We start from the raw sequence: 26,338 nt of genomic DNA, 5'->3' as shown, positions 1-26,338 counted from the left end.
ACTTCTATTAAGTAGAAAAAAAATTAAAACACTAATTTGCAAATTACCAGTATCTCCAAAGAGCAAAAACTCTCGTTGAGCATCTTTGACACACTTCAGGGGAAACCAAAGGCAAATACTAGCTGCTTAACAAAAATTGAACCTCAGACTTTGTTTTTTTCTGACCCGTGAAAACAGTCTGATCCATGCTAATTCATCTTCTAACCTTTTTTTTTCATTTTCATTGTCAACATTTTAAAATATTTTATTGTGCTTTTATTGGCATTTTGCCTATCAATAAATATGAATATTTTATTTATTTTTTCCACCCATTCCCTCACCCCCATTCCTTTGGTACTCTATATCTATGGAGGTGCAACTTTGAAACTAAAGCTGTAGACAGGTTAAGAAAATTTGAGGTTAACAGAAAAGGAGATATGACTCATGTTAGGCAATGGCTTTTTAATTATTTTTAAAAAATTCAACCGAATTTTTTCTTTTGTTTTCTTCTCTTTTTTACATAGGTGCAGAAAAATCAAAATAGGAAATGAATACAAATTATTTCCCTTTCAGATAAAATGGTATTCCACAAAATAAAATTTAAGAGAAATTGGATTGATGGTTTTTGTGTAGTCAGTGATCTAAAAATAAAATCCTTTATTCATTTGACATTTCCTGAACATGACTTTAATAGAATACATTTTTATATACAAAGGAAGTATAGCCTTCTTACTAATCAGGTTAAGATGTGCAGGAAAAAAAGTTAGGTACACTTCACTAAGTATTAAACAACATTTTATACAAGGCTTTATGAAAGAACTGGAGGTATATAGACAAAGGCCAGAAGAGGAACTGCAACATTTTACAGTACATCAAAAGCCAAGCAGTGAAAGACAAATACCATATGATCTCACCTTTAATAGGAACCTAAACAACGAAACAAAGAAACAAGCAAAATATAGTCAAAGGCACTGAAATGGAGGACAGGCTGATGGTGACCAGAGGGGAGAGGGGAGGGAGTTTCAGGGGAGAATGGGAAGGATTTACAGGAACAAATATGAAGGACGCATGGACAAAAACTGGGGGGGTGGGTAATGGGAGGGAGGTGGGGAGGGATGGGTGGGTGGGCTGGAATGGGAGTAAGAGGCAGAAAACTGTACTTGAACAATGATTAAAAAAGAAAGAAAGAAAAGAATGGGTTTACTCTTAAATGATGCACATGTAGTTTAGAAAGAATTAACATCAAAAAGAATCATTAGCATTCCACCTATATCCTTCCCATGTGTTTGCTTTGCTTAATACATGTTAGTGGCTTTTATCAAGTTAAATGTATTTGAATTTCTATGTAATTACTTGTCAATTCAAGAAAGGAATAACATCTCTAATAGACACTTTCCATGAAATCTCTATCTTTTGTAAGCTAACATAGAATGTGAAAAGAATGTGGATTTATATCTCTGTTCATTAGTGTATTATAGGCTCCTTCAAAAAATGTATACTTCTGTTTATTTAAAAATGTTTCTCCCTCTCTTTTTCATATACAAGTATTTTCTAAAAGAATAAATGATATTGTCTTTAGGCAATGAATTTGTTGACTATTAGCTGTAACTTTTAAGTCTCAATTATAAAACAAACAGAATAAGAGAATGTAAGTAGCTGGATTCTGAATTTTATTTCCATGTTGTTTCAATGGAAGGTTAGCTCTGGAAGATTTCTCTACTCGCATTGATGAAACCTTCCAAGGGCTGTCTCATCAAACTATTCTGGCCATTTGGAATAGGCTGTATTCATCCACTCATCCACTCATCCACTCATTCACAAACTTTCTAGAGAAGCTACCAGTTGCCAGGTGCTACACATGGGCAAAGGGGAAATAACTGAGAGACCCTGATTTCAAATAAGTTGTACTTAGTAAAGTTATATTTGCAAATGCACATAATATCTAGTGGCATGATGTTGATTATGACAATTTACCCCCCTGGAGACCTTGATTTCTTTGTAAAATGCAGGTTCAGGCTAAATATGTGCTCCCAGGCTTCTATGTGCATCAAAAGGACAGAACACATGGCCTTCATTTGCTTTTATAAAATCAAATAAGTGTCCTTGTCATGTCTTGGTCTGAATGATAGCACATTCAAAACATGATAGAGGTAAATTGTATTCAGTAATCTTCAGAGACATTCATAAAGTAAACTAGGCCCCTCTCTCTGCATCCCTCTTGAGTGGTGAATTATTCATCATCATAGCAAGAAGATTTGCAGCAGATTTAAAAAAAAACCACAATTCGAGCTTTTTACTTCTATCAGGACTGTTTGTCTAGCAGTTTACTCTTTCAGCCATTGAAATAAAAGTGTCTGGTGAGACAGAACATGCAGGCTTGATTGAGAAGAAGCAGAGCACACCTGTGAGAGGTGGTTTTATAGCTCTGCTAGGGATATAAAGTCAGGTCTTGGTCTACTCACACCCACTGGGTACCTGCAGGCTACCAGAGTTATTCTGCTTTGTTTTTCTTTAAATTTTTCATTTGTTTCAGATTAATAAAAGGATCTGCAATGTCTGTTATACTTCACAGCAACTTCACAGCCATCCTGTATCACTGGTGTTCTGTAGTCATGGTGCATCCCGGCCTTCATTTCTCATTCATTGACCATTACAAGAGCTCCTCGCTGAGAAAGGTTTCAGTCACTGAGCATTGGAATCCCTGCCAGGAAGATGTTTAAATGAAAGTGTAATTTGAACCCAATGAGCAAGCACCACAAACAAATGCTGGGTTTGTTTCTCCTCGGTGACAAAAGAGATGGCATGATAGCGTGCCTTCAGTGACATATTACCCCCAATAAAAGCCCTTAATGGCACTTTCACAGGTGAAATGTCATCACTGTCTGGAAAGCCCACCGTGTTTTATGTTTATGCCAGCTTTGACTGGAAATTCAGATAGTAATGGGCAAGATGTTTTGGGTCCCCTGGATTTGGGGATTGATCCAAATCATGGAAAGACTGAAAATGAAACAGGGAGAGTCCCACGACATAGATGATGATAATTTTCTAAGTACTGAGTACCAAGTTTATTCTGGTGGTCTCATTACCAGGACATGAGCGATGGGGCAAGTGAAGTAATAAGATTTATTTTCATTCCCTCCTTCACTCAACTAGTCCATTTGCAGTTGTTTAAATAATGAGGGTCTCGTTGATTTCTTCCCTCAGTAATTCTTCACAGAAAGTACCATTCTTTTATATGGACTCAAGGGATCTTATTCTCATAGTCATGAGGCTTTTGCTTGTCATGTGTGCCTGTGGAAGTAAATTCCCATTTCAGAGTCTAAGATTTATCACATTTAGTGTAGAACTGTTCTTGCAGCTGTACACTGTATTAGATGTCTGCAGCCACATTTAGCTAGTAGATTAATTTTACTTGACCAAGAGGATTTTCCCTTTAATTTAATTTACTGTTTGAAGCAGTAATACATGCATAGAGAAAAGTAACTTTATTTCTTACAGCTTTATTCTCCAGCCATCCTGATCTCTTCGCAGAAAGCAAACACTACTGTCAACTCCTTGTGTGTTCTTCAAGAGACTTTCTAAAATAATTTTAAAAATAACTGTTTGTGTGTATGTGCATATATTTAACACAAATGGTAGCATGTTGTGAACAAATACTTTTATGCTTGCATTATGCATGTGTATATTTAATACAAATAGTGGTATGTACAAATGCACACAGACTACTTCCTTTATTTAACAGTGTATCTGGGAGATTTTTCCATAGCAATTCACAATGAGCTGCTTTATTATTTTCAGCAGCTGTATAATATTTCATTGCGTGGACATGCTGGACTTTCTTAATCAATCCCCTAATGAAGGACATTTCATTGTTTTCAGTAGTTAGATATTACATATCTACCGTGAATATAATGTTGAATGTACTCCCTTTTGTACGTATGCTACCATATCTGCAAATCAGATTCCCAGAAGCAGGTCACAGGGTATGTGCTTTGTAAGATGAATAAACCTAATTCCTAATAGCAATGTTCTAGCAGCATCCCACAAATTTTGATATTTTTTTGTATAATTATTGTCCAGTTAGAACTAGTGGTACTACCCTTTATGCCTTCTTCCTTGTCCTATGGGTTTTCCATAGGTCTGGTGTTAACCTTAAATATTCAAGGATTTTTAAGATATTTAACATCTATTAATTTCTACTTTAATTTTGTTGCTGCCAATGAACATACTGTGTAAGATATCAGTCTTTTGACTCTTAACATGGACCCGAATTTATCTTAGTAAATGTTCAGTATTTGTTAAAACAAAAAAGACTCCTTTATTGTTTGGTGTGGTGTTATAAAATTTTAATTAGGTCAAGTTGTTTGATAGCACTCAGATTTTTTACATCTTTACTAAGTTTGCTATGTGTCCTAACAGTTGTTGAGAGAAGAATATCAAAATCTCTCATTATCATTGTGGACATATTCATTGCATTTGTGTGGTTCTGTCACTTTTTGCCTCATGTACTATGAAGCACTGTTGTGAGGCGCGCACACATGTGGGATACTTATGTCTAGGTCCTGACGCACCAATCTTTAATCCTTATGAAATGTTTCTTTGCACCTCTGATAATACTCCTTGTCTTAAAGGATCATCTGTCTGTTATTAATATAGACATGTCTACTTTCCTACACTTACTATTGGCTTGCTTATATCTTTTCCACACTTTTACTTTCAACCTCTGTGAGACTTAAGGCTATCACTTATAAACAAAGTTTTGCATTTTTGTTCAGTCTGACAGGTTCCACCTTTTAATTGGAGTGTTTATAGCTTTGTTCTAAAAGCACAATGGGGATTTTTACTTTAGACAGTGTACTTAGAAATAATACTAACAGACTTCACATACAGTATAAGAAACTTAAATGATATATTTTAATTAACACCCTGCCCTTTCTTCAAAGGCACGTGTATGTATACACACACACACACACTACAGATGTGTGTGTATGTATATATGGTGTATATATATGTATATGTGTGTGTGTATATATATGTATATATTGGGTTGGCCAAAAAGTTCTAGTTTTTTCTGTACAATGGCTCTAGTAATCCTTAGTTGTCTCTAACTTCATTCAAAACAATTTTGTTAGATGGTATTGTGACAGTTGTCATATTAGCATGCATTTTATAAACTTAGCAAAATCAGCAAACTTTTGTGCAGCCATTTTAATATTGAAGATGGAAAAAGACATGCAAAATTTTTGGCATATTATGCTTTATGATTTCAAGAAAGGTAAAAACAACTGAAACACAAAAAAAGATTTGTGCAGTGTATGAAGAAGGTGCTGTGACTGATTAAACATGTCAAAAGTGGTTTGTGGAGTTTCTTGGTACTATTGACATTTTGGCCAAATAATTCTTTGCTGTAGGGCTGTCTTATGCATGGGAAGATGTTTAGCAGCACCCTTTGCATACTCAAAATATCCAAATCCATACAGTTATTGGTGAAAATGAAAAAATGCGGTTTTTCATTTTATGGAAGAAACCATATGAACTTTTTGGCCAACCCAGTACATATGTTTTTGTTTTGCATTATAACTGTCATTGCAATGTTATTATTTTTTGCTTTAAAATTAAAAGAAGAAAAAGTATGTGCTTTTACATTTGTGAACATATTTATGATTCTCAGTGCTGTTTATCCTTTCCTGTATAACCTAGTTTTCCATCTGGTATCATTTCCCTTCAGCCCAAATAACATATTTTAGCATTTATTATAATGCAAGTCTGCTAGAAATAAATTCACTCATTTTGTTTATCTGAAAATACTTTTACTTTATCTTACCAGCTTTGAAGGATATATGCACTGGGTATAAAATCATGGGTTCAATCAGCTTTTTATTTTATCACTTTAATGACTTCATTCTCTTGTCTCCCAGCCTCCAATGCTTATGTGTTAGATGTGTCTTTTTTTCTTCTCTGCTTCACTTTAATTTTTTTCTTTATCTTTATTTCTCAGCAGTTTGGTTTCAATTTGCCTGAGTATAGTTTTGGTGTTTTTATCCTTCCTGGAGTTTGCTGAACTTATTCAATCTGGATCTGTAGGACTTTTTATTTTTACCATATTTGATAAATTTTAACCATTAGTTATTCATTTTTTCACCTTTATTTTATTTCCTTTTCTTCCATGTATGTTAGAGTGCTTAATATTGTGAACTGGTTGAGCCTGCTTCTTTGTGTGTTTTTTGAAATCTTTATTTATCTGTGTATTTTAGCCTGGGTACTTTCACTCAGTCTGTCTTCAGGTTCATTCATGCCTTCATTGGCCAGTATCTACTTATGGCACCAAGTACATCCAACATTTTCCCCCTTAAATGTTGTCCTTTCCAGTTCTAAAATTTCCATTTGGTTCTTTTTATTATTTCCATTCCTGCTGCTAGTTTCTATTTGATTACCAATTATGTCTTTCATTTTTCTTTAAGTCCTGTTACATATTTATAGGAGCTATTAACTCTAAACCTGAGTCATCTTTTGATCTTTGTATTGACTGCTTATATTGCTTTGCTTATATCCATGTTTTGTGATCTTTATCTTATGTTACACATTGATATGATATGTTGTAGAATGTATTATTTTATTCTCTGACAAAGAGTATGTTTTGGCATTTAAATTAATAACTAGTAGATCCTCTTATCTTATCATGTTGTATGTGTATGTTTGCGTGAGTATGTGTGTTGGAGGCAGAGGTGTTAGGCCTTGACTATTTTTCTGATGTCTTTAGCCCTGGGGCTGGGGGTGGAAGGACCTTAGCTAGGTATGACCGTTAATCTGTTTTTCTGAGGTTTTCAGTGAATGTCCAATGTGCTTATTAAGGTGTCTCCTTCCTGGTTTGTCTAGAAGTTCCTCATTTCCCAGTGCTGCACAGTCTCTGGTATCTTCCTTCAGCTCTCCATCTGCAGTAGCTGTTCTATGCTAGGCTTTGAGGACTCTTGTCTTGAACACGTGCGGTCTATAGATAAGCCCAGGGTCTTTGGGAATTCCTATTGAGTCCTCCCCCACACATTCCACCAGGTTCCTTTTCTCTGGAACCTTCATCCACATATCCAAGGCCCTTTATAGCTCCAAACCTCAATTTCTGCCTCCTCAGTTCAAGAAAAATTAAGGTGCTATACTCAGCATCACCCTTCCATTCCAGGGTTAAAAAGAGCCACTTGCAGGAAGCCAGAGTTCATGTGGTACCTACCTCATATATTTTCTTTCTCTTGAAGATCAAAACCCTGTAATTCTAGTGGGCAAGTGCCAGGAAACTATTGCAAGTGTTGTTTACATTAGGAGGTTATGCATGATACCAGTTATTCTGCCTTCAAGGATGTTGAAACATAGAGTTTTAAAAATAGGAAAACTTCATGTAAAAAACCCCCCACATTTCCAACCTCAGTTGATCATTTCTGGGGCTCTTTAGAATATTCAAAATAATTTGTGGAACATATTATGAAGTTTAAATTAAAGTGTGGGAATTTGAAAATACCCCCCACTTTCATTCTTATCCACACAGAAAGGAAGACAGACTGAGGCACCAGAGGCTCACATGCTCCTTCATGAATGTGCATGGGGTATTTGGTGTAGTTGCCTTGGTTTTCAAACTCAGTCATAGTGGGCATTTGGTGACATACCATGCACATGCTCACATCATAAGAACCAATGATGATTTTAGTGGAGAATTTCACAGTTTCTCCAATAATTGCTCTCTGTCTCCAGAACATTCAGATTCTTGGAAATAATTTTGATGATAACAGTGAATTGTAATATGATATATCCCTTCACCCAAGGGCCTCTTACTTCCTATTCCCACCCAACTGCTATACTTGTAGACTTCTGGCGAGAGGCTAAGTCCAACGGCTCTGTGATATTGTGCCTTATTAGGAGGTGTTAAGAACCTGAAAATTACATTGCTTCTCAGATTCATGTCAAAAATGTGTGTGTCAGTGCCACTGACTTTGCTCCAACTCCTAGCAACCCTATGAATGAGTGATCTCCACAATATCCTGTTCTCAGCAGCCCTTCTCAGCTTCTGTAAACTTGGGCCTATGACTTCCTTTATGGAGCCAGTCCATCTCATAATCAGCCTTCCTCTTTCCTTGCTGCCTGATGTTTTTCCCAGCATTATCTTTTCCAAAGAACCCTGCCTTCTCGTGGTATGTGCAAAGTAAGACAGAATTAGTTTTGTCATCTATGCTTCCAGCAATGTTTCAGCCTTGATTTGCTCCAGGACCCACTTGTTCATCTTTCTGGAAGTCCAGGGTATCTGTAGAGCTCTCCTCCAGCACCACATCTCAAATGAATCATTTTATTTTTCCTACCAGCCTTCTACACTGTCCAACTTTCACATCTGTACATAATAATTTGGAATATAAGGGTGCGGAAGATCTTAGCCTTGATCTTTAATGACACCTCTTTGGTCTGGGTGATCTCTAACTCTTACATTGCTGCCCTTCTGAGTCTCAGCCTTCCCTTGATCTTTTGGCTGCACTCTCCATTTTAATTGATGACTAATCCAAAGGAAGGGAAATCTTTAACGATTTCACTGTTTCCTTGTCTATGTTAAACCTGTGTCAAAAACATCCTCTACCAGAAAAAGAGAAATGGTCAGGTTTATTCATGTGCTTTCTATATAGAGGACCAAATTAACCTTAAGTAAGGTAGTCTTGATTAGCTTTTACAAGGAAGAGAAACTCAGGATAGATTACTTGGATTCCACAAATAAAGTAACTTTTCTCAACCTACTGCTCAGGATAATTTTTTCTCTTATCAGATATCATCTGAAGATTATAACTAGAAGTAAAGAAGGTGAGTAATATGTCAGATACTATGTTAAGCATGCCTTTATTGTCTTATTTACTAATCATAAACTTATAGTGAGGGTATCATTAGCCTTAATTCACAGATGACACTGAGATCCAGAGGAATTGAAAAAGTTTCCAAGTTTTAAAATCATGGATTTGAATCTGTCTATCTACTTCCACAATTGTGTTTCCTATATACCACAGTTTTTATCATTTATGATGACATAAATTTACTTGGTTGCTTTGTAAGATACTGGAAAGAATATGTTAACAAAGAAACTTTACTATTAGACAAATCAGCTAATTTTCTAGTAAAAATTATCTAGAGCCCTGGCTGGTATAGTTCAGTGGATTGAGTGCAGGCTGCAAACCAAAGGGTCACTGGTTCAATTCCCAGTCAAGGCACATGCCTGGGTTGCGGGACACGTCCCGAGAGGGGGCCACATGAGAGGCAACAACATGTTGATGTTTCTCTCCCTCTCTTTCTCCCTCTCTTCCCTTCTCTGTAAAAATGAATGAATAAAACCTTTAAAAATTATCTAGATAGTATATAAAGATTTCTGTATCTGTACTTTTAAGTTATAAAATTAGACTTGTTCTAGTAAAAATAATGCAGCCTTTTAAAAAATGTTTCATTCGAAATGATATATTTTAGCATTTTCTTTGTCTCTTGTCAAGATGGAAAACAATCATTGTCTTGCTTGAATCGAGTATTACTATGTCTGACAGTATACTATATAAAGCAAACCAAAGACTTTCAAGATCTGTGCATCTAAAAGCTGTTAATGAAGTTAGCAAACTAGAAGCTTCACAGCCAGATATTCAAAGGTTATATAATTAAAGGAAGTACCTGTCTCTGGAGTTGTTAGACATAAATTGTGTTTAAAAATAATCAATGTTTATTCATTTTTCCTTATACATTACCCAGTAAACAAGATTGCACAGCAAATAGGAAAGGTGCTTTTGTACATTGAAAAGGGTTTAGATTTGGGTTTTGATTTGAAAAGGAAAAAGATCAAACTGAGAGGATCCTTTGTAGATAGCATATGCTTGGAAAATCAGTAATTTTTACATATCATAGAGAGAATCATTAGTCATAATTACTAACATAAGAGCTAAGTTTGATTTCTCTGATTACATTCTTATTTATGTGTTGCATTTTGTTTTCTTAATAATATATTATCACCATTTTTTGATATGTAAGCCCTAATTTTAAAATAACAATTTTTTATATTGGCTCTTTAATTTCAAGGAATTATTTACTTTATATGAATGGTAAAGGTATAAAAGGCTTAAGTCAAAATGGATGCCTATTACTGCCTAGTTCAACAAGCATTTATTGTTTATATTTACAGGAACAGGGAACCTAAGAAGTTCCCAATTTCAACACAAATTAAAGATATGCAGGAATAAAGATCCAGCTCTTATACCTTATCACCAAATTATTTTGTTGGAGTAGTTGTTTTTTTCTAAATTGTAATAACTGTTGAGAATAAGAGGAGAATATAACCATGTGGCACTTACCATCAAGAAGCTTAAGTAGATTCATATATAATATAATGTGAGGTAGTGATATGAAGAAGAAAGCAAAGTAAAGGATTAGAAAGAGACTGGAGAATGTGCTAAATTATGTGAGGTAGTTGGAGAGGTGTCTAGGAGTCACATTTGAGCAGTGACCTTAATGAAATGTGAGATCAAGCTGTGTTAATTTGTTGTCAAAGAGGTTTTCAAAAGCAAAGGTTGTAGAGGACTTGAAATGGGCTATGCTTGCTGTTTCTGAGAATCAGAGAGGCGACCAGGACCACAATGTAATGAGTGCTTCTTCATTTCTTTCAATTTTATCCCAAGGGTTATTATAGCCAGCACAGTGAGGAGAAAATGTGGGTCTGCAAAGAACGGGAAAAAGATAAATCAGAAGTATGGGACAAGTTAATTACATTAACTATGCAGGGTTAGACAAGTCATGCATTGCTACTTGAGTTGGAAAACATATACTTGGCAGGTAAAGCTAGGAGGAGCAACAGTGGCTGTACATTTAGGACAGACCGACCCTTCAAAAACATCTGCTGAGCCTGTGTGTGCTGTTGTTTGGATTTGGATTCCCAGGGATACATTCTACAGGCTAAGGGCCACTCAGATACACAATGGCCAGTCTCTTAAACTTACGAAACATACTGGGATCAGAGTTTGGACCTGTGCATAGTCTTGATATTAACCCAATGAGTGACTTTAGCCTCTGTAGTTGTGTTCTGTAGGGTAAAAGCTTCTTAGAAAGATAATCTTGTTTTTCCATGTTGAATGATCCATCTTTACAACCAAGAGCTAGAAGAAATTATGTGCAATTCCCTCTCACGTATTCTTAACAGCGTACCTATATTTCAGGTTCATTGTATTTAATCCTTTCTCTTTTTTATATCTATATTTTTTTCTGCAGGATGTTTTCACTCCAGAATGCAAATTTAAGGAATCTGTGTTTGAAAACTACTATGTGATCTATTCTTCCACACTCTACCGTCAGCAAGAATCAGGCCGAGCGTGGTTTCTGGGACTCAATAAAGAAGGTCAAATTATGAAGGGGAACAGAGTGAAGAAAACCAAGCCCTCATCACATTTTGTACCAAAACCTATTGAAGGTAAGAAATGAACTTCTTTTCTTCTTTAGAATCTGACCAGTGTGTTTATGCCAATTCTTCTTCTTATCCCTTCATTCAGTACAGTTTCCTTAGCATGAAACACATCACAAGCATTCAGAAAGCACAATGGCACCTATACATATTTTTTAAAAAGAAAATTATATTACAGATATTTGGTATTTAGAAAAGACTGCTTGGATATGGAAAGGTACAAAATTCCTGAAAGTAGAAAATTAGTGGCAGTTACCATTTATAATAAAATATCCTTCTTTTTTGAACACAACAGTGTAATATCTCAGGCTACACCCTTAAAAACCAGCAATACTATGTTAGTGCTTTAAAGTTTTCAAAAGAGTTTTAGAAATATGTGTAGATGCTAATCTCTACATCTTTATGAACTTATCTAACAATATAATGTATTGATTTTTCTTTGTATTTTTGAGGAAAAAAATAGTATGCTACACTGTGATCAATAAATATTTATTTATAGTATGAAATTTTATCCTCATTTAAGACTGTAACTTCTCCTCCCCCCATTATTTAATATAATTATATTTAAGTGATATTTAATATGTGATTTATCTCAAGTTGAACAGCAGAATAAGTAATTTTATGCTGAGGAAACCCACACTTTGCAATATTTTTCCTGAATAGGATGAGACTGTGTCATTGGAGTGACCACATTTACCGCATTCAGACAGGTTTTCAATATGGGCTTGAAAAGTGACAATGGTCTGGACGTGTGCCACCGTAACACTCTTCTCCTTTAAATGTCACACATTTTGATTACCTAAAATATTAATTGAGGCTCCTTGTCTGAGGAAATGTGAAAATTGAGGCAGTCACTGCAATGCATTACGCACGTTATTCATACATGGTTAGTGGATATTTGGCCCTGTCCAAAATATCACAAAGACACATGGGTCATGCCACAAGATCCTTCATATTTGCTTCTGCCCAAACCTCCATGGAGGCGTTTGTTCCACACTCTGTGTTTTTAACCACACAAAACTGAACTTGCCTTTCTGCAATATTTTTCACTAATCTGGGCCCCATGCAGTTTTCTTTGCCCTTCCCTCCCCTCAATTTCCATGGTCTTATTGCCTGGACAATGCCTATTATTTCTTGTAAAAAAGAAGTAATTTAGCAATTAGTACTTCTGTGAGGGTCTCCCTGACTTCCTTCAAGTGGAATTAAGCATTCTGTCACCTTATCATTGCATACATTTCTCTCCCCTAGAAATTATCCCATTGTATTAAATTGACCCATTCTCTACTCTATCTCCTCTTACCCACAGTTAGCTCAGTTTTTGAATGAATGGAACATGTTTTAGTTTTCCTTTATTTCCTCATATCTCCTTGTATCTTGTGCAGTGTCTGGCATATCACAAACATATTCAATAATCAGTTGTCAAATGAGTAGTGAACATGTGAATAAACAAATGAATGAATAAGTAATACAAAGCAAAGAACTACCTGTTCTAGAGAACTTTATAATATTCTTGGAGACACGAAATGTGTACTATTAGCAATAGTTTAATGCAAAAGATATATTATACATTGCAGGAAATTCTGTTGAGATTTAGGTACCCCAGGCCTAGGCCTGGTTTGGAGCATGTGAGATGAGAGGTGGAGATTAGGGAGAATAAAAATGCTCTGGCAGACTTGTGATGTACAGCTTGTCGGGTTAGGCAGAGGGTGCCTGAGAAAGAGATAATATTTTCCATGGACAAATATATTGATTCTAAAAACAATGTTTTGGACAAATTTTCCTTTTAACTTTGCATTTAAATTGACTTTTTTTGGTTGTTATACAAGTATTATATGCTCATTAACAACTTACAAAAAGTATAAAGGAAAAAGGAAAATATCTGTGTGTTTTATTCATCCCTTTTATAACAAATATATTCCATACTGTCCCCCTCACTGACAAAAAATAGAAAGAAACACCTGTAACCTACCACTCTGATCATAACTGCACTTTGGTTAGCCAGGCTTCCTCCTGGGTCCGTACACACTTGGGAAAGAAACGTACATAATGATCTTGTTCCTAGAGCTGCTTTCACTATGTTTATTGCCTCATTTCAGCACAAATGTGGGAAGAGATGACTAGACATTTCTAGTTGTGTACGTTGAATGAGGTTTGCTGTATGTAACATAAAAACCTGTGAAGAGCATTTTAATTATCAAAAGTTTTATTCTCTCACAAACCAAACCTAGTGTCATTTCTCCAGGGCTAGGACTGTGTCCTTCCTGTTGTTCGGGATCCTGGCTGCATCCAGCTTTTAGTGCCTCTCCCCCTGATGTGTTGTATATGGTACACAACCTCACACAACGGCCCTGGCTCTGCCCTGACCCCCATGACCCAACTGGCACCCTCATTCCAGTCAGAGGACAGAGGAAGGGATGAAGGAGATGGAGGCAAAAGCCTGTGCCCATATTCTCTTCAACATGGTCTCCATCAGTTATCATACCATAGCTCCATCCTTCTGACCACAGTGTAGTCAGGTGGCCATATGTAGGTGCAGGGAAGACTAAGGCATAGTGTTTTTTTCTGAATGGCCACTTCGGAAAAAATGGGGCAACTAGAAGCCTCTACTTTGACCTGTCATCATCTTAACTTCAGAATAACTCTGATTTCCTAATGTTGTCATTGATATTTTTGATTAATTGGCTGTTTTATTTTTCTTACATACTGATGCCTTAGGATGACTTTCCTTTTCTAGGAAAAAGTAAGTTCCATTTTAAATCAGATTTGCTAATGCTTAAACTTACTTCCAAGGCTCTTTGTCTCTCTGGATCATGGGACTAAACCTTAGGTGTGAAGCATGTAGAATGTGAGGAGAATTGCTTCCAAAAATGAGAACAAGAACTGACATGGTTTCAGATCAAAGACCTTTTAATTGCCTAGAAATTTCTTTGCCTTTTGTCCTAGAGAGCAAGGCTCACTCCTTTTGAATAGTATTACGTAACAGCTTTAGACATGCTTGTTTTGTAATTATTGTTCTACACATATCTCAATTATTGCCTCTTTCAGTTTTCATTCCATTTCTACCAAGGAAATCCTAGTACTATCCCTGTTTTACAAATGTGGAAATGGAAGCACAGAAACATAAAGCAATTATTTTTGAAATTGAGCAGCTGTTAAATGGCAGAGCCAGAATTCAAATCTTCTTTTTAAATTTTCAATATTCTTGCTTCCTAGAAATAAAAGACCTTTTTCTTATCTTCACTGTATTGTTTTTCCCATTACCATTTAGTACCCTTTTACCCCTTCCCTTCAGCAATCGCCACACTGTTGTCCATGGCCATGAGTCATTTGTTGTCCTTTTGGCTCAATCCCTCTACCCCCTCAACTCCCCGCTACTGCACTAGCTGTCATCCTGCTCTCCATCTATGAGTCTGTCCCCATTTTCCTTGTTCAGTTTGTTCATTAGATGCCACATATGAAATCATGTGGTATTTGTCTTTCTCTGGCTGGCTTATTTCACTTAGCATAATGTTTTCCAGGTCCAGCCATACTGTGGCAAAGGTAAAATTTTCTTTTTTACAGCCATGTAGTATTCCATTGTGTATATGTACCAAGTTGTTTTATTCACTCATCTACTGATGGACACTTGAGCTACTTCCATATCTCAGTGATTGTAAATAACACCATAATGAACATAGGGGTGCCTATCTTCTCTCAAATTAGTGTTTTGGGTTCCTTCAGATATATTCCCAGAAGTGGGATCACTGGGTCGAAAGGCAGATTCATTTTTAATTTTTTGAGGTATCTCCATACTGCTTTCCACAGTGGCTGCCCCAATCTGCATTCCCACCAACAGTGCAAAAGGGTTTCCCTTTCTTCACATCCTTGCCAGCACTTGTTTTTTGTTGGTTTATTGATGATAGCCATTCTGAGAGATGTGAAGTGATATCTCATTGTGGTTTTAATTTGCATTTCTCTGATGATTATTGGTGTTAAACATCTTTTCATATATTTATTGGCAATGTATATGTTCTCTTTGGAGAATTGTCTATTCTGGTTCTTTGCCCATTTTTAAATTGGGTTGTTTTTTGGTGTTGAGTTTCGTAAGTTCTTTATAAATGTTGTATATTAACCCCTTATCAGATGTATCTGTGAATATGTTCTCCCATTCTGTAGGTTGTCTTTTTATTTTGTTAATGATTTCCTTTGCTGAGCAAAAACTTTTAAGTTTGATGGAATCCCATTCACTTATTTTTTCTCTTGTTTCCCTTTCATGAAGAGATATACCTGATTAAAAAAATCGCTCTGAGCAATGTCCAAGATTTTGCTTCCTATGTTTTCTTCTGGAATTTTTATAATTTCCAGTCTAACATTTAAGTCTTTGATCCATTTTGAATTTTTAGATTCATGGAGACCTTCATGCATTTATATTTTAACTTACTACATACACATGAAATTGGTGTGTACTCTTATGCCTCATCAATACTTTGATATCATTATTGTAATTATAAAACATACCTAATAATTCTCCAAGGAGAATTTTACATCATTAAATGATGTTTACTGGTTAGCATTATTATCAGGGATATGTACACTTGAGGCATTATTTTTAGGAAAACTGTTTCCTCCCTGCCAGGAACCATTATTGTTGCTACTATGTCTAGTCTTACTACTTCTGTAACAGTTTATCAATCTACTATTTGTTAGGCAGGTTAAATATGTTATCTAGTTAAGTCTTATAGCAGCCCTTTGTTATTTATTGTCATTTTATAGATAAGGAAACTGATATTTAAAATAACCTGTCCAAGTTCACAAGGCTAGATAAATACAAAACTGGGATTGCAATCCAGGAGGCGTAGTGCCAAAGCCTATGAACCCTCTACTGTACTGGCCTTCAATCCGAAGCAAGCTTATGCATGTGCAAACACTCTAAAAAGTTACAGAGAGCAAAGTGGAAATACTGTACCATGATACAACTTGAATAGTTAGCTGATTCTATGGCATGCAAAATTGAGGCAGTAAGCGTGTATATGAGGATATACATTCATACTGGTAGATGATCAGATAAGATAGTTATAGGAGCAACATGGTAAAATCAGTCAAGAAAGAATTAAGAAACACAACTTTTTTTGATGAATTTTAACAGGCTTCATTCCCTACTCTGTAAAAGAAGCATTGAGACCAAATGATTCCTACAGTTTTTGGCAATGACATTCTGTCATTTATAAGCACTTTTTATATAAGGTTTTATAAGCACTTTATTATAAAACCATATTCCTTCACGGAACCCAGCATAGGATTTACATATAACAAGATTCTAAACACATTTGCTTTATTGAATTATTGAATGAATATGAGCTATTTCCATAATGGGTGGTTTATGACTTTTATTGAAGGGGCAGGTAGAATGAGGGACATTCTAGCTATAATACTTAGTTTGAGTTCTTGATAATACTTTTTTCCATATGTCAAATATAAGGCATATAACTAGAAGATACTTTTAGAAAAGAAATAGAAAATGAAAACTTCATAAGAAGTTACACTGCTCTTTAACCAGAAAGGCTGTCAATTATTTTTAGTTTTTGAAGGAATTTTTGTAAACCCACAAGCTTAGCACTAGTACTGATAGCAACAGGATCAGTACTATAGACAGTAAATGTCTTTTCTTTGTGATGGGAACTGGTCCCTTATGGAGGACAGCCAGAGTAGGTTTGTTTTGTTTTTGTTTCTTTATTTCAAAAAGCTCTCCTGTTTTTGCAGTCTTGCTGATGATATAATTCTGAATGTCAGGATTCCCCAAATTAAGCTCTCCCAGTGTGAGGATCTTTCAGTGCCACACTGATTGCATGATAATATAGTATTTATCCACCGACCCCTTTCTCTGCACAGCTTCACCCTCCATCTGTGTTTAGAACACAGGAGGTGTTAATGAGGGGTTGTAAGAGCATTTTATTCACACAGATGGATGGACTCAATATTTAAACCCACTACTACGTGCATTGTACTTAAACCTCCACTTACATGGGTCCCCTCCCCTGGAATTTAAGACAACACTGCAGCCTTCACAATTCTCAGTTTTGCCCTTTTAGTGTATTGTTCACGCCACAGATGAGTAACTCCCCATATTTAAATTGTCCTGGTGGTGACCTCCCCCTTTAGCTTCAGATACAGCAGCTAAATACTCTTTCACAAAGAACAAGATAAAATCTCCTTTTTGCCTCCTTCCTACTTCAGGAAGCTCATTACTTAGCTTCAGCACAGTGGCTGGTATTCAGAATCCAGTTTCTTCCCTTTGAAAAGAATGTGTGCACTTTCTAAAGATTTAAGCATCAAGAACTTAATTCTGGAGGAAAAAAGTAGGTTTCCAAAATAAAATTAGTAAATATTAGTAAGAGCCATTGGTACAGAAGTTATTAAACCTGAAATAAAAGAATATTTACCCCTTTTCACCCATTTATTTTTTGGTGGAAAGACAGCACTAACACACACACACACACACACACACACACACACACACACACGGCAACTGATGGAAGTCCCAATAGCATGAGGTGGGTCAGGGCTTCCCAAACTGCTGTATCAGAGCCATCTGGAGAGTTTGTAAATGCTACAGATTCTCAGAACAAACGCCCAAAGTGTCTGTTTTACTTATTTATGACCTAGGAATCAACAGGTTTAAAAAATTGTTCAAGTGATTCTAATGGCAACGAGGTTTGAGACTCAGTGTTCTCAACTGAATTTGTTGTTTCTAGGCACACTTTGGTCAAATCTGGGCATTGGCAAATATTAAATTATTATGATCAATATATTGGGTTTAGCCTAATTTACTATACTATAAATTGATACTCTGATACCATAAAATTAAATATACTAAACATGTTACATTTTCACATAACCCCTAATAAGATGGGTGCCTGTTAGTGCTGGTTAAATTACCATTTGGAATTATTAGAGATAATACCCATTATTTTACTAAATTGATCACTGAGAAAGTGCAACCTAATAGAAATGAATTAATCATGGAGAAGTAAATGTCTAATTCTTCTGATAAAAGTTTTGCCTTTGATTTTCTTAATAAATTTGAGAAAATAATCTACTTTCTTTAACCTCAGTAACCTCTGAAAGTAAGGTCAACAACAAATTCCTTGCCCTGGCCGCATAGCTCGATCGACTGGAGTGCTGCTCTGTGAACTTGGACTAGGTTGTGGGTTCCGTCCCCAGCTGGGGCACAGATGGGAGGCAGCTGGTGGATGTTTCTCTCTCACATCGATGTTTCACTCTCTCCCTTCCTCTCCTTCTAAAATCAATAGATCAATAAAACATGTAATATGTATATAATAATAGTAAATTCCATCTGTTTACTAGGAATAGTATGAAGATTAGACATTATAAGAAAGTTGGATTTCTAACATCTGCCAGATCAGTGAAAAGTACCTTTTATTTTCCCTTGGAAATTGGACATTGCATTACTGTGCTATGTACTGGACAAATGCTGTAAGAGGTGACTTTGACTAAGGAATGAGAAACAATGAAAATTGAATTTGGAGGGAAAAAATAACAGAACAAATCAGGAGTCCTGAGATAAAGCTCCAGTTGGAAGGACACCAATGGCAAACTGATTTTGATATTTTTGTTTCAATTAACTAGAAAGATAACTATATGGTTTGTTTTCCAAAATCTCTTTTTGGGCCCAACCATACTAAATGACAGAAACAGAAAGATGGAGTAAAAATTACCGCCGATGCCACTGATTGCTTTAATTACAGAAAAGACGATAATAAATAGGTGCAAACACCTCTCCTCCATCTTTTGAGTTTGGGCTCTCTGCCAGCCTGTGAGTCTTCTGGCCCCGAACCATTGTAACTCCTTCGAAGCAGCTATTTCCTGCCTTTGGCTTCAGTCTCTCGTAAGCCCTCCCACTTCTCCACACCTCCTTCTACCATCTCTCTCTCTTACACACAAATATTGCTTCTGATCTCTTCCTAAACGAAGACAGATTTTTCTGTTCACATTGTCTCCTAATTCTTTATAATAAATATTTGCAGCATACTGGGTAGATTTTTTTTTGACAATATGTAGCTTCTGACCAGCACTTAAAATTCTCCTACAGTTCCAAAAGGATTCCATGTGACATCAATTAAGGTGTGAAATTTGCTTCATGTTAATTGCCCACCCTTCCATGATCTGCTATTAAGACAATTAAGTATCTTTAATGGTACATTAACTGGGAGAGCAATCTAGCCTTTCCACTTCTTGAAAATTACAGAGGGCCAAGGAAAATTTCATTGTATTGGTGATAATTGAAAAATTAGTCAAATTTTATTACTTTTCTTATGAAAATTAATACGGGATGGGAGTTCTTTATAGAATATCTCTTATGGACTTTATTACAAACTGGAGATAAAATGTCTCCATTTGGAAAACAAAGTTTCTCAACAAGGATTGCCCTCCACACATGGTTTCCAGCTCTCCATTGCAGAGCGGTGTTGCATTTACACCTGACTCAACCATTTACACCTGGCTTGCCCCATAACTGCCAGAACTGTCAAGTTTTAAGTGATTTGCAAGAAGCCAGAAGTAATATAAAAGTAGTAATTAGTAGCAGGTGTATTACCTCATATTTATTTGCATGGCTCATTGTTATTTTCAACATGTTTCCATAGCCAGAGTATCATTGGATAGTCACTAACACTTTGGGAGTATGCCTGTTAAGGTTACCATTATCAGTGGGGAGGGGAAGGAGGGAGAATGGGGGAAAAGGTACAGGGAATAGAGAGCATAATTGGTAGGCACAAAATAGACGGAGGAGGTTAAGAATAGTATAAGAAATGGAGAAGCCAAAGAACTTATATGAACAACCCATGGACATGAACTAAGGGGGGCTGCTGGTGGGAGGGGAGTACAAGGCAGAGGCAGTTAAAGGGGAGAAAAAAAATGAGACAATTGTAACAACATAATCAATAAAATAAAATGTAAAAAAATAAATATATAACCATAACACCAAAAATCCCCCAGATTACCAATCTGATTTTAAACCTGAGGAAACCGGGTTTAAGAGAATTTAAATAACTCACCTGGGTCCATACATCTAGAAAGGCCAGAGCTGTTATCTTCCTCAAACACTGCTTAGCACCCAGTATGCTGCCGTATAAGCATTGGCCATTGCATTGTAACATAAGGTCAGTAGTGAACTTGACGTTAGTGATTTCAGTGAAGGTAATGGGGCATAATGTCTAATTAAAGTGGATTCATGATATCAGAGGAGGAAAGTAAAAGAAGAAAGTTATTCTGAACGACAGTTTTGAGCAGGTCTGCTCTGAAAGGGAAGGAGAGAAATGGGATGTCCAAAAGCCAGTAGTTACATAGTGGAGTTAGTTTGCTTAATGTTTTAGGGTCTTCTATAGTAATCTTAGTGTATATAAATTGCAGATATATAATTAGTGCTCAATTAATATTAGCTATGATTATGAAGACAGCTGTTACTTAAGAGAGTGCCCACAGAATGGTACCTGACTCTTGGTTTATTATAGTTGCCTGAGTTATAAATAATAGCAGCTCCTGAGAGTTCACTTTTTTCCATACTTTTAAGAAAAACATTATTTTAATTTAGGTTTTCCAAGAGATGTTTTTGATAACTGAAATAAAAGTGCTTGTTGAATGTTAAAAGTTGCAAACAGGGAATTGGAACTATCATAATGGCAAGGAATGCCTGCATATTCTGATAACTGCATTTGCAACAGAGGTGCCAGTAAAAAGAATATAAAAGAAAAACATTAAATGGAAAGCCTGCCTTGGAAAGACCCATACCCGATATTACAAAGAGAGGATGGATTTTATTTTTAACAAGCATTCAAAGCCCAGCAATATACATTTGGACTTTTTCTTTTCTAATAGCACAATCTTGCATTTAAAACTAAAGTAAAAAATAGAGCAAATACCAATATTGTTACAAAGTTGGTAGCCTGTGGTCCTGTTATCACCTAGTGTAGCATTTTATCTGTGATACCGGACTGAAGGGCTTGCTATAGAGATATGGCCAGTGCATCTCAGGCAGCTGTGAAAATAGCAACCTTTGTTATGCCAAGTCATGAGGTAATAACCAGTGTCCACCATATAGATATGTTCTGCTCACATTAAAGGGTTGAGCTGGGGATTTCTACTGAATGCTATGTGTTAAAATAATATATGATGTGGGGTGTTGTTAAAACCTACGCTTGTGTCGGCAAATGAGGAAGAATACTCTCTCATCAAATCTCTCTGCTTCATTTTTACTCTGAGAGTTGAGATGAATTCTTTGGTTTCAATATACTATAGATCAAGAAAAGTCAAAACACGAATAAAAGGAAATATCCAGAAGAGGAGGAGGAGAATGAGGATGAGGGAGAAAAGGAGGAGGAGAAGGAGGCGGAAGGGGAAGAAGATGAAGAACTGAAAACATATATCAGAATAGATAAAAAATAGGAAGAAAACTTATTTTAAAACAACTACTAAAACCAAACAGAAATGCTTCCTTTTATAGAACATCATCTCCTTTTACTTCTTATCTAAAACTATTACGATATCACATGTGTTAGAGGAATAGTGACATTTATCTCAACAATGTACAGGGTAAAATAGAGAGAGAGAAAGTATATTTTTTCATACCAAAAAAAAAGGGAAGAAGGCAAGAAACGTGATCAGGGGCAACCCAGAAGGGCCAGAGGAATGAGTGGTAACATTGTTAGTCTTCAGATATTGCATCATCAGGACACTGAATATTCTTAAAATTTTTTGGAGAATTGGATAAAGTGAAATCTGAAACACACTTAGAAAATAGTTCCATACTAAGAGCCAGCATTAAATCGTGCCCGCTGAATATAAAATCCATAACAAAGAGTAGCCCACAAAGTTCTGAATGAGTCAGGATTAGATAGTAACGTTCCAGGTTGGCTAAATCAGAGGATTTGTTTCCAGTTGTTAAATGGGTAGTGGTACTCAATCTGAGTTTCTGTTTAATGGGATCAGGGAGCTGGGAGGACAAGAAAGATAAGGAGTTGGGGTTTGGGGTTTGTTTTTTCACTTTATTCCCAGTCTGGAAAGTACTCATCATCAAATGGAACCAGAATACCAAACTTGGCTCTTTTAGCTGTAGTGGACCAGAATGCATAAAACAGAGAGAATGAAAAGAATGTACTCAAGAACAAGACATTAAAAAAAGTTCTAGAGACTCCTAAAGAAAAGAAAATTGATTCCTTATAAAATAATAGCTTATTATATATAATGGAAAGTGAGAGAAAACCCCCCTTCCTAAATATCATCATAGTATGAACTACTGTACATCAAGAGACTGGGGTTGTTTGCAATTACTAATAAGGTCCTGATTATTAGGAAGAGAAAAATTTAATCTTGCATGGGATAGGAATGATTTGAGAAGCACAAATTCAGAGTGTAGAATTCACACAATTATTGAACGAAGAACAGAACCTAGACAACAACCTGGACGTGCTTCTTAAAGCTTTCCTCTAGAAGCTGTGTAACATTATGATTAGTGTTTACTGTACATTAAAGTATGTTATTTTCACTTGGGGGATTAGTAACTCTTGACTTATCAATAAATGCTAAATTAAGCACCCCACAAAATAAAAGGATAACATTTCTCAACATGTTAATGTCTTGACCAAGTGAGCCCCACCTTTCCATTGAAGTCAGAATTATGGTTCTTGAGGTATATTAAATATTATTCCTATTAAATAAGCAGCGGTGCCTCAGCTAGGTTTGTTTCTAAAACATAAGATTGTGTCCACATGGTATCAGAACAACTTATGAAGGTTTCAAATGCTCCCAGCCTGTTCTTATGGAATCCATGCAGTAGGATTCAGGCTGACTGATTCTTCTTGACTAATCTGACTGCCTGTATTCGAGTTATGTAAACATAGTTAGACTTTTTTCTAGATAAAGAAATTGAATAAATAGATTTTCCCCTATACACTCGTATACTTGATGGACATATTATTAACTCTGCATTCACTATCAAATTAAGGCTGATATAGATCATAATCATGGCTTAAATGGTCTAGCCAGAAATTCAGGAGGTCTGACCCAAATTAGTCCTGTCAGTCCTCACTGCCTCTCTATTTTACCACATTCTTCAGTCAGTCACTGTTTTTCTTACACAAGCAGCAGTTCATCCTTATTTATTAGATCATCCATCTCTCTAAATCTTCTGTATCTTCCAAGGTTAAGTCAACATCAGTAGGTTGTTTATGTGCTACTTTCCATGTAACTCTCTGCCTTGGCCCTTTCTACCCTTTGGTTTGTGTGCATACCTGTGATCTCTTAGCTTTGTGCTCCTTGAGGGCAGGAACCAAGAGGTCCTTTCTTGCAGATGACACAGACTCAGGCAGTTTCCTGGTACAAAGTAAATAGTCACTTGTTCATAGAATAAATGAACACATTTATGCTTGAACACATTCATTTTTGGCTATTAGCAAAGAGTAATTGAAATTTGAAAAGAGAAAAAATGAAAAGCCAATAATAGGATGAAAGTGATGCATGACTGGTTAAGTCAAGTTAAAAGGATTAGTAGATGTTTTGTGAACCAGTTCATCCTATCAAAGGGATCAAAGACACTGTCAATGAAAATAAAGGGTTAGGTTGTAGCAAAGGGTAAAAAGCATTTATTTGAGCAAAAGATTGCAACCCAGGAGGCACAGACTCAGATAGTGACTGAAATGGTGCTCCAGAGAAGAAAGGCAGCATTTATGAAAGCAAAAACCACAAGTGCAGCTGCCATTTAGGTCCCTGAGGCAAAAGAAGGATGTGGCTCACTTAACAAGGATTGGTTATGTCCAATATGTAAATAAAGGATGCAAAAACTTAGGTGCTGTTCCCATTTAGGCCCTTGATGTAAATGAACCATGTTGGCTGCTGAAAGGATTGGCTCCTTTCAGAGTGAAGATTGTAAATGGTCTGGGTCCCATTGTAAAGAGGAAGTTAAATCCATGATGTGGTTTCATGGTTAGCCTGAAGGTCCAAACATTCATGAGTGGGACCTGCATACAGCAAAATTCTTTCTAGCCTCCTGGGTTCATTATAGTTCTCTTGACAGAAATGACTGTATATTGGCACTCTTCATTCATGTCACTCTGCTTCTCCTAAGTCTACCTAAGGAGGTCAGGTCCAATCAGGTCAGGGAGTTTCCTCAACCAACCTCCCCATCATATAGTAATCTATAGCTTTAGTTCTAATCAAAGCACATCTCTTCCAGAGAACAGCGAATTCTCCTAAGACAGCACTATCTAATAGAAATAATATGAGATGTATACATCATTTAAAATTTTCTAGTAATCATTTTTAAAAATGTGAAATGCATTTTAATAATATATTTAACTTGATATATCTAAAATGTTATTATTTCAATATATAATCATTATAAAACATTATGACAAAGATGTTTTATTCTTTTGTGTGGTCTTTAAAATGTAGTGTTTATTTTACACTTACAGTGCATCTGAATTAGGACTTGCCAAATATTAAGTGCTCAGTAATCACATATGGCTAAGTGGATACTGTATTAGGCAGTGTACTCTTAAGATGTTCTTTCTCATCAGATTCTGCTATCCTCTCTTCAACCCTACACCCCTTCGATTACATCTCAACTCTTTCTTTCCTAGTACAGGCTTACAACTAATATTTTGAGAATTTGTGATTGTTTGGCCTTCCCATGCAAATGGGCACCCCTCTCTTTAACAGCCACTTCTTTGCTTATAGCTTATACTCAGATCACCTGTTTCTGTGTGTGTGATTTTTTTAAAAAAAAACTATGTGTAACTATTAATTAGGTTGTATAAAATGTGTACAACATCAAATTTGCCATTTTAAGTGTACATTTCCGTGCCATTGTTGCTGAACAGCAAGCGGGGTCCTGCAGCCAATGGTCACCCTCTAGGCAAAATTCCAGAGGCAAAGGTTTGGTGATGAAGGAAAGGAGTCTACTCAAAAGCTACACCATTTTGGAATAACAGCATTCCTCATTCATTGGTCACTTAAACCCTTCAATTAAGGCTAAGCTCTTTGACTCTTTGTTTAAAAGCTTTAATCACCTAAGCCTATCAATTAAGGCTAATCTCTAACTTTTTAATTTGATGAGGTCCCATTTGTTTATTCTTTCCTTTATTTGTCTGGGCAACTAATTTTTGACAAAGGAACCAGAAATGTACTGTGGAGAAAAGAAAGCCTCTTCAATAAATGGTGCCCAGGAAAAATGAGAAGCCACACGCAAAGAAATGAAACTAGACTGTTATCTGAGACCATGCACAAAGCTTTACTCAATATGGATCAATGACTTAATTATAAGACCTAGAACAATAAAATACATAGAAGAAAACGTAGGTACTAACTGTATGGACCTTGTTCTCAGAGAGGATTTTATGAATTTGACCCCAAATTCAAGAGAAATAAAAGCAAGAATAAGTAAGTGAATGGATTATATTAAATTAAAAAGTTACTGCACAGCAAAAGAAACCATAACAACAACAAAAACACAGTTAACCAAATAGAAGATATTTGCAAACAATATGTCTGATAAGGGGCTAATATCCAACATATATTAAAAATTCATACAACTCCACAACAACAAAATGAATAATCTAATTAAAAAATGATCAGAGGACCTGAACAGATACTTTCCTCAAGACCTACAGATGGCCATCAGATACATGAAAATACTCTTAACTTCACTAGCTATAAGGAAAATGCAAATCAAAACCACAGGATGCCACCTCATTTATGTTATTAGAATTTCTATTATCAATACATCAAGAAATAACAAGTGTTGGGGGGATGTGGAGAAAAGGGAACCCTCACACTTTGCTGGTAGGAATGTAAACTGGAACAGCCACTATGGAAAACAGTATGGAGGTTCCTCAAAAAATTAAGAATAGAGTTACTGGATGA

The 26,338-nt window shown here is 36.0% G+C and overlaps 1 protein-coding gene across 6 annotated transcripts in view; it reads left to right on the top strand.

Annotated features, from left to right (window-relative positions):
* The window catches only part of FGF12 (fibroblast growth factor 12), a 503,977-nt gene that overhangs the window by 470,864 nt on the left and 6,775 nt on the right, over positions 1 to 26,338 (top strand). For all 6 annotated transcript variants that reach the window (XM_045851677.1, XM_045851679.1, XM_045851676.1 and 3 more), the window contains one exon: positions 11,236 to 11,434. In XM_045851677.1, coding sequence (XP_045707633.1) covers positions 11,236 to 11,434 — 199 coding nt within the window. The remainder of the gene's footprint in view (positions 1 to 11,235; positions 11,435 to 26,338) is intronic.

This window comes from Phyllostomus hastatus, unplaced genomic scaffold, assembly GCF_019186645.2.
Source record: "Phyllostomus hastatus isolate PE091 unplaced genomic scaffold, TTU_PhHast_1.1 phas_contig_86, whole genome shotgun sequence".
NCBI classification, from domain to species: Eukaryota; Metazoa; Chordata; class Mammalia; order Chiroptera; family Phyllostomidae; genus Phyllostomus; species Phyllostomus hastatus.
Note: the sequence above shows the minus strand (reverse complement) of the source record. Positions and strands in the feature narration are given on the sequence as shown.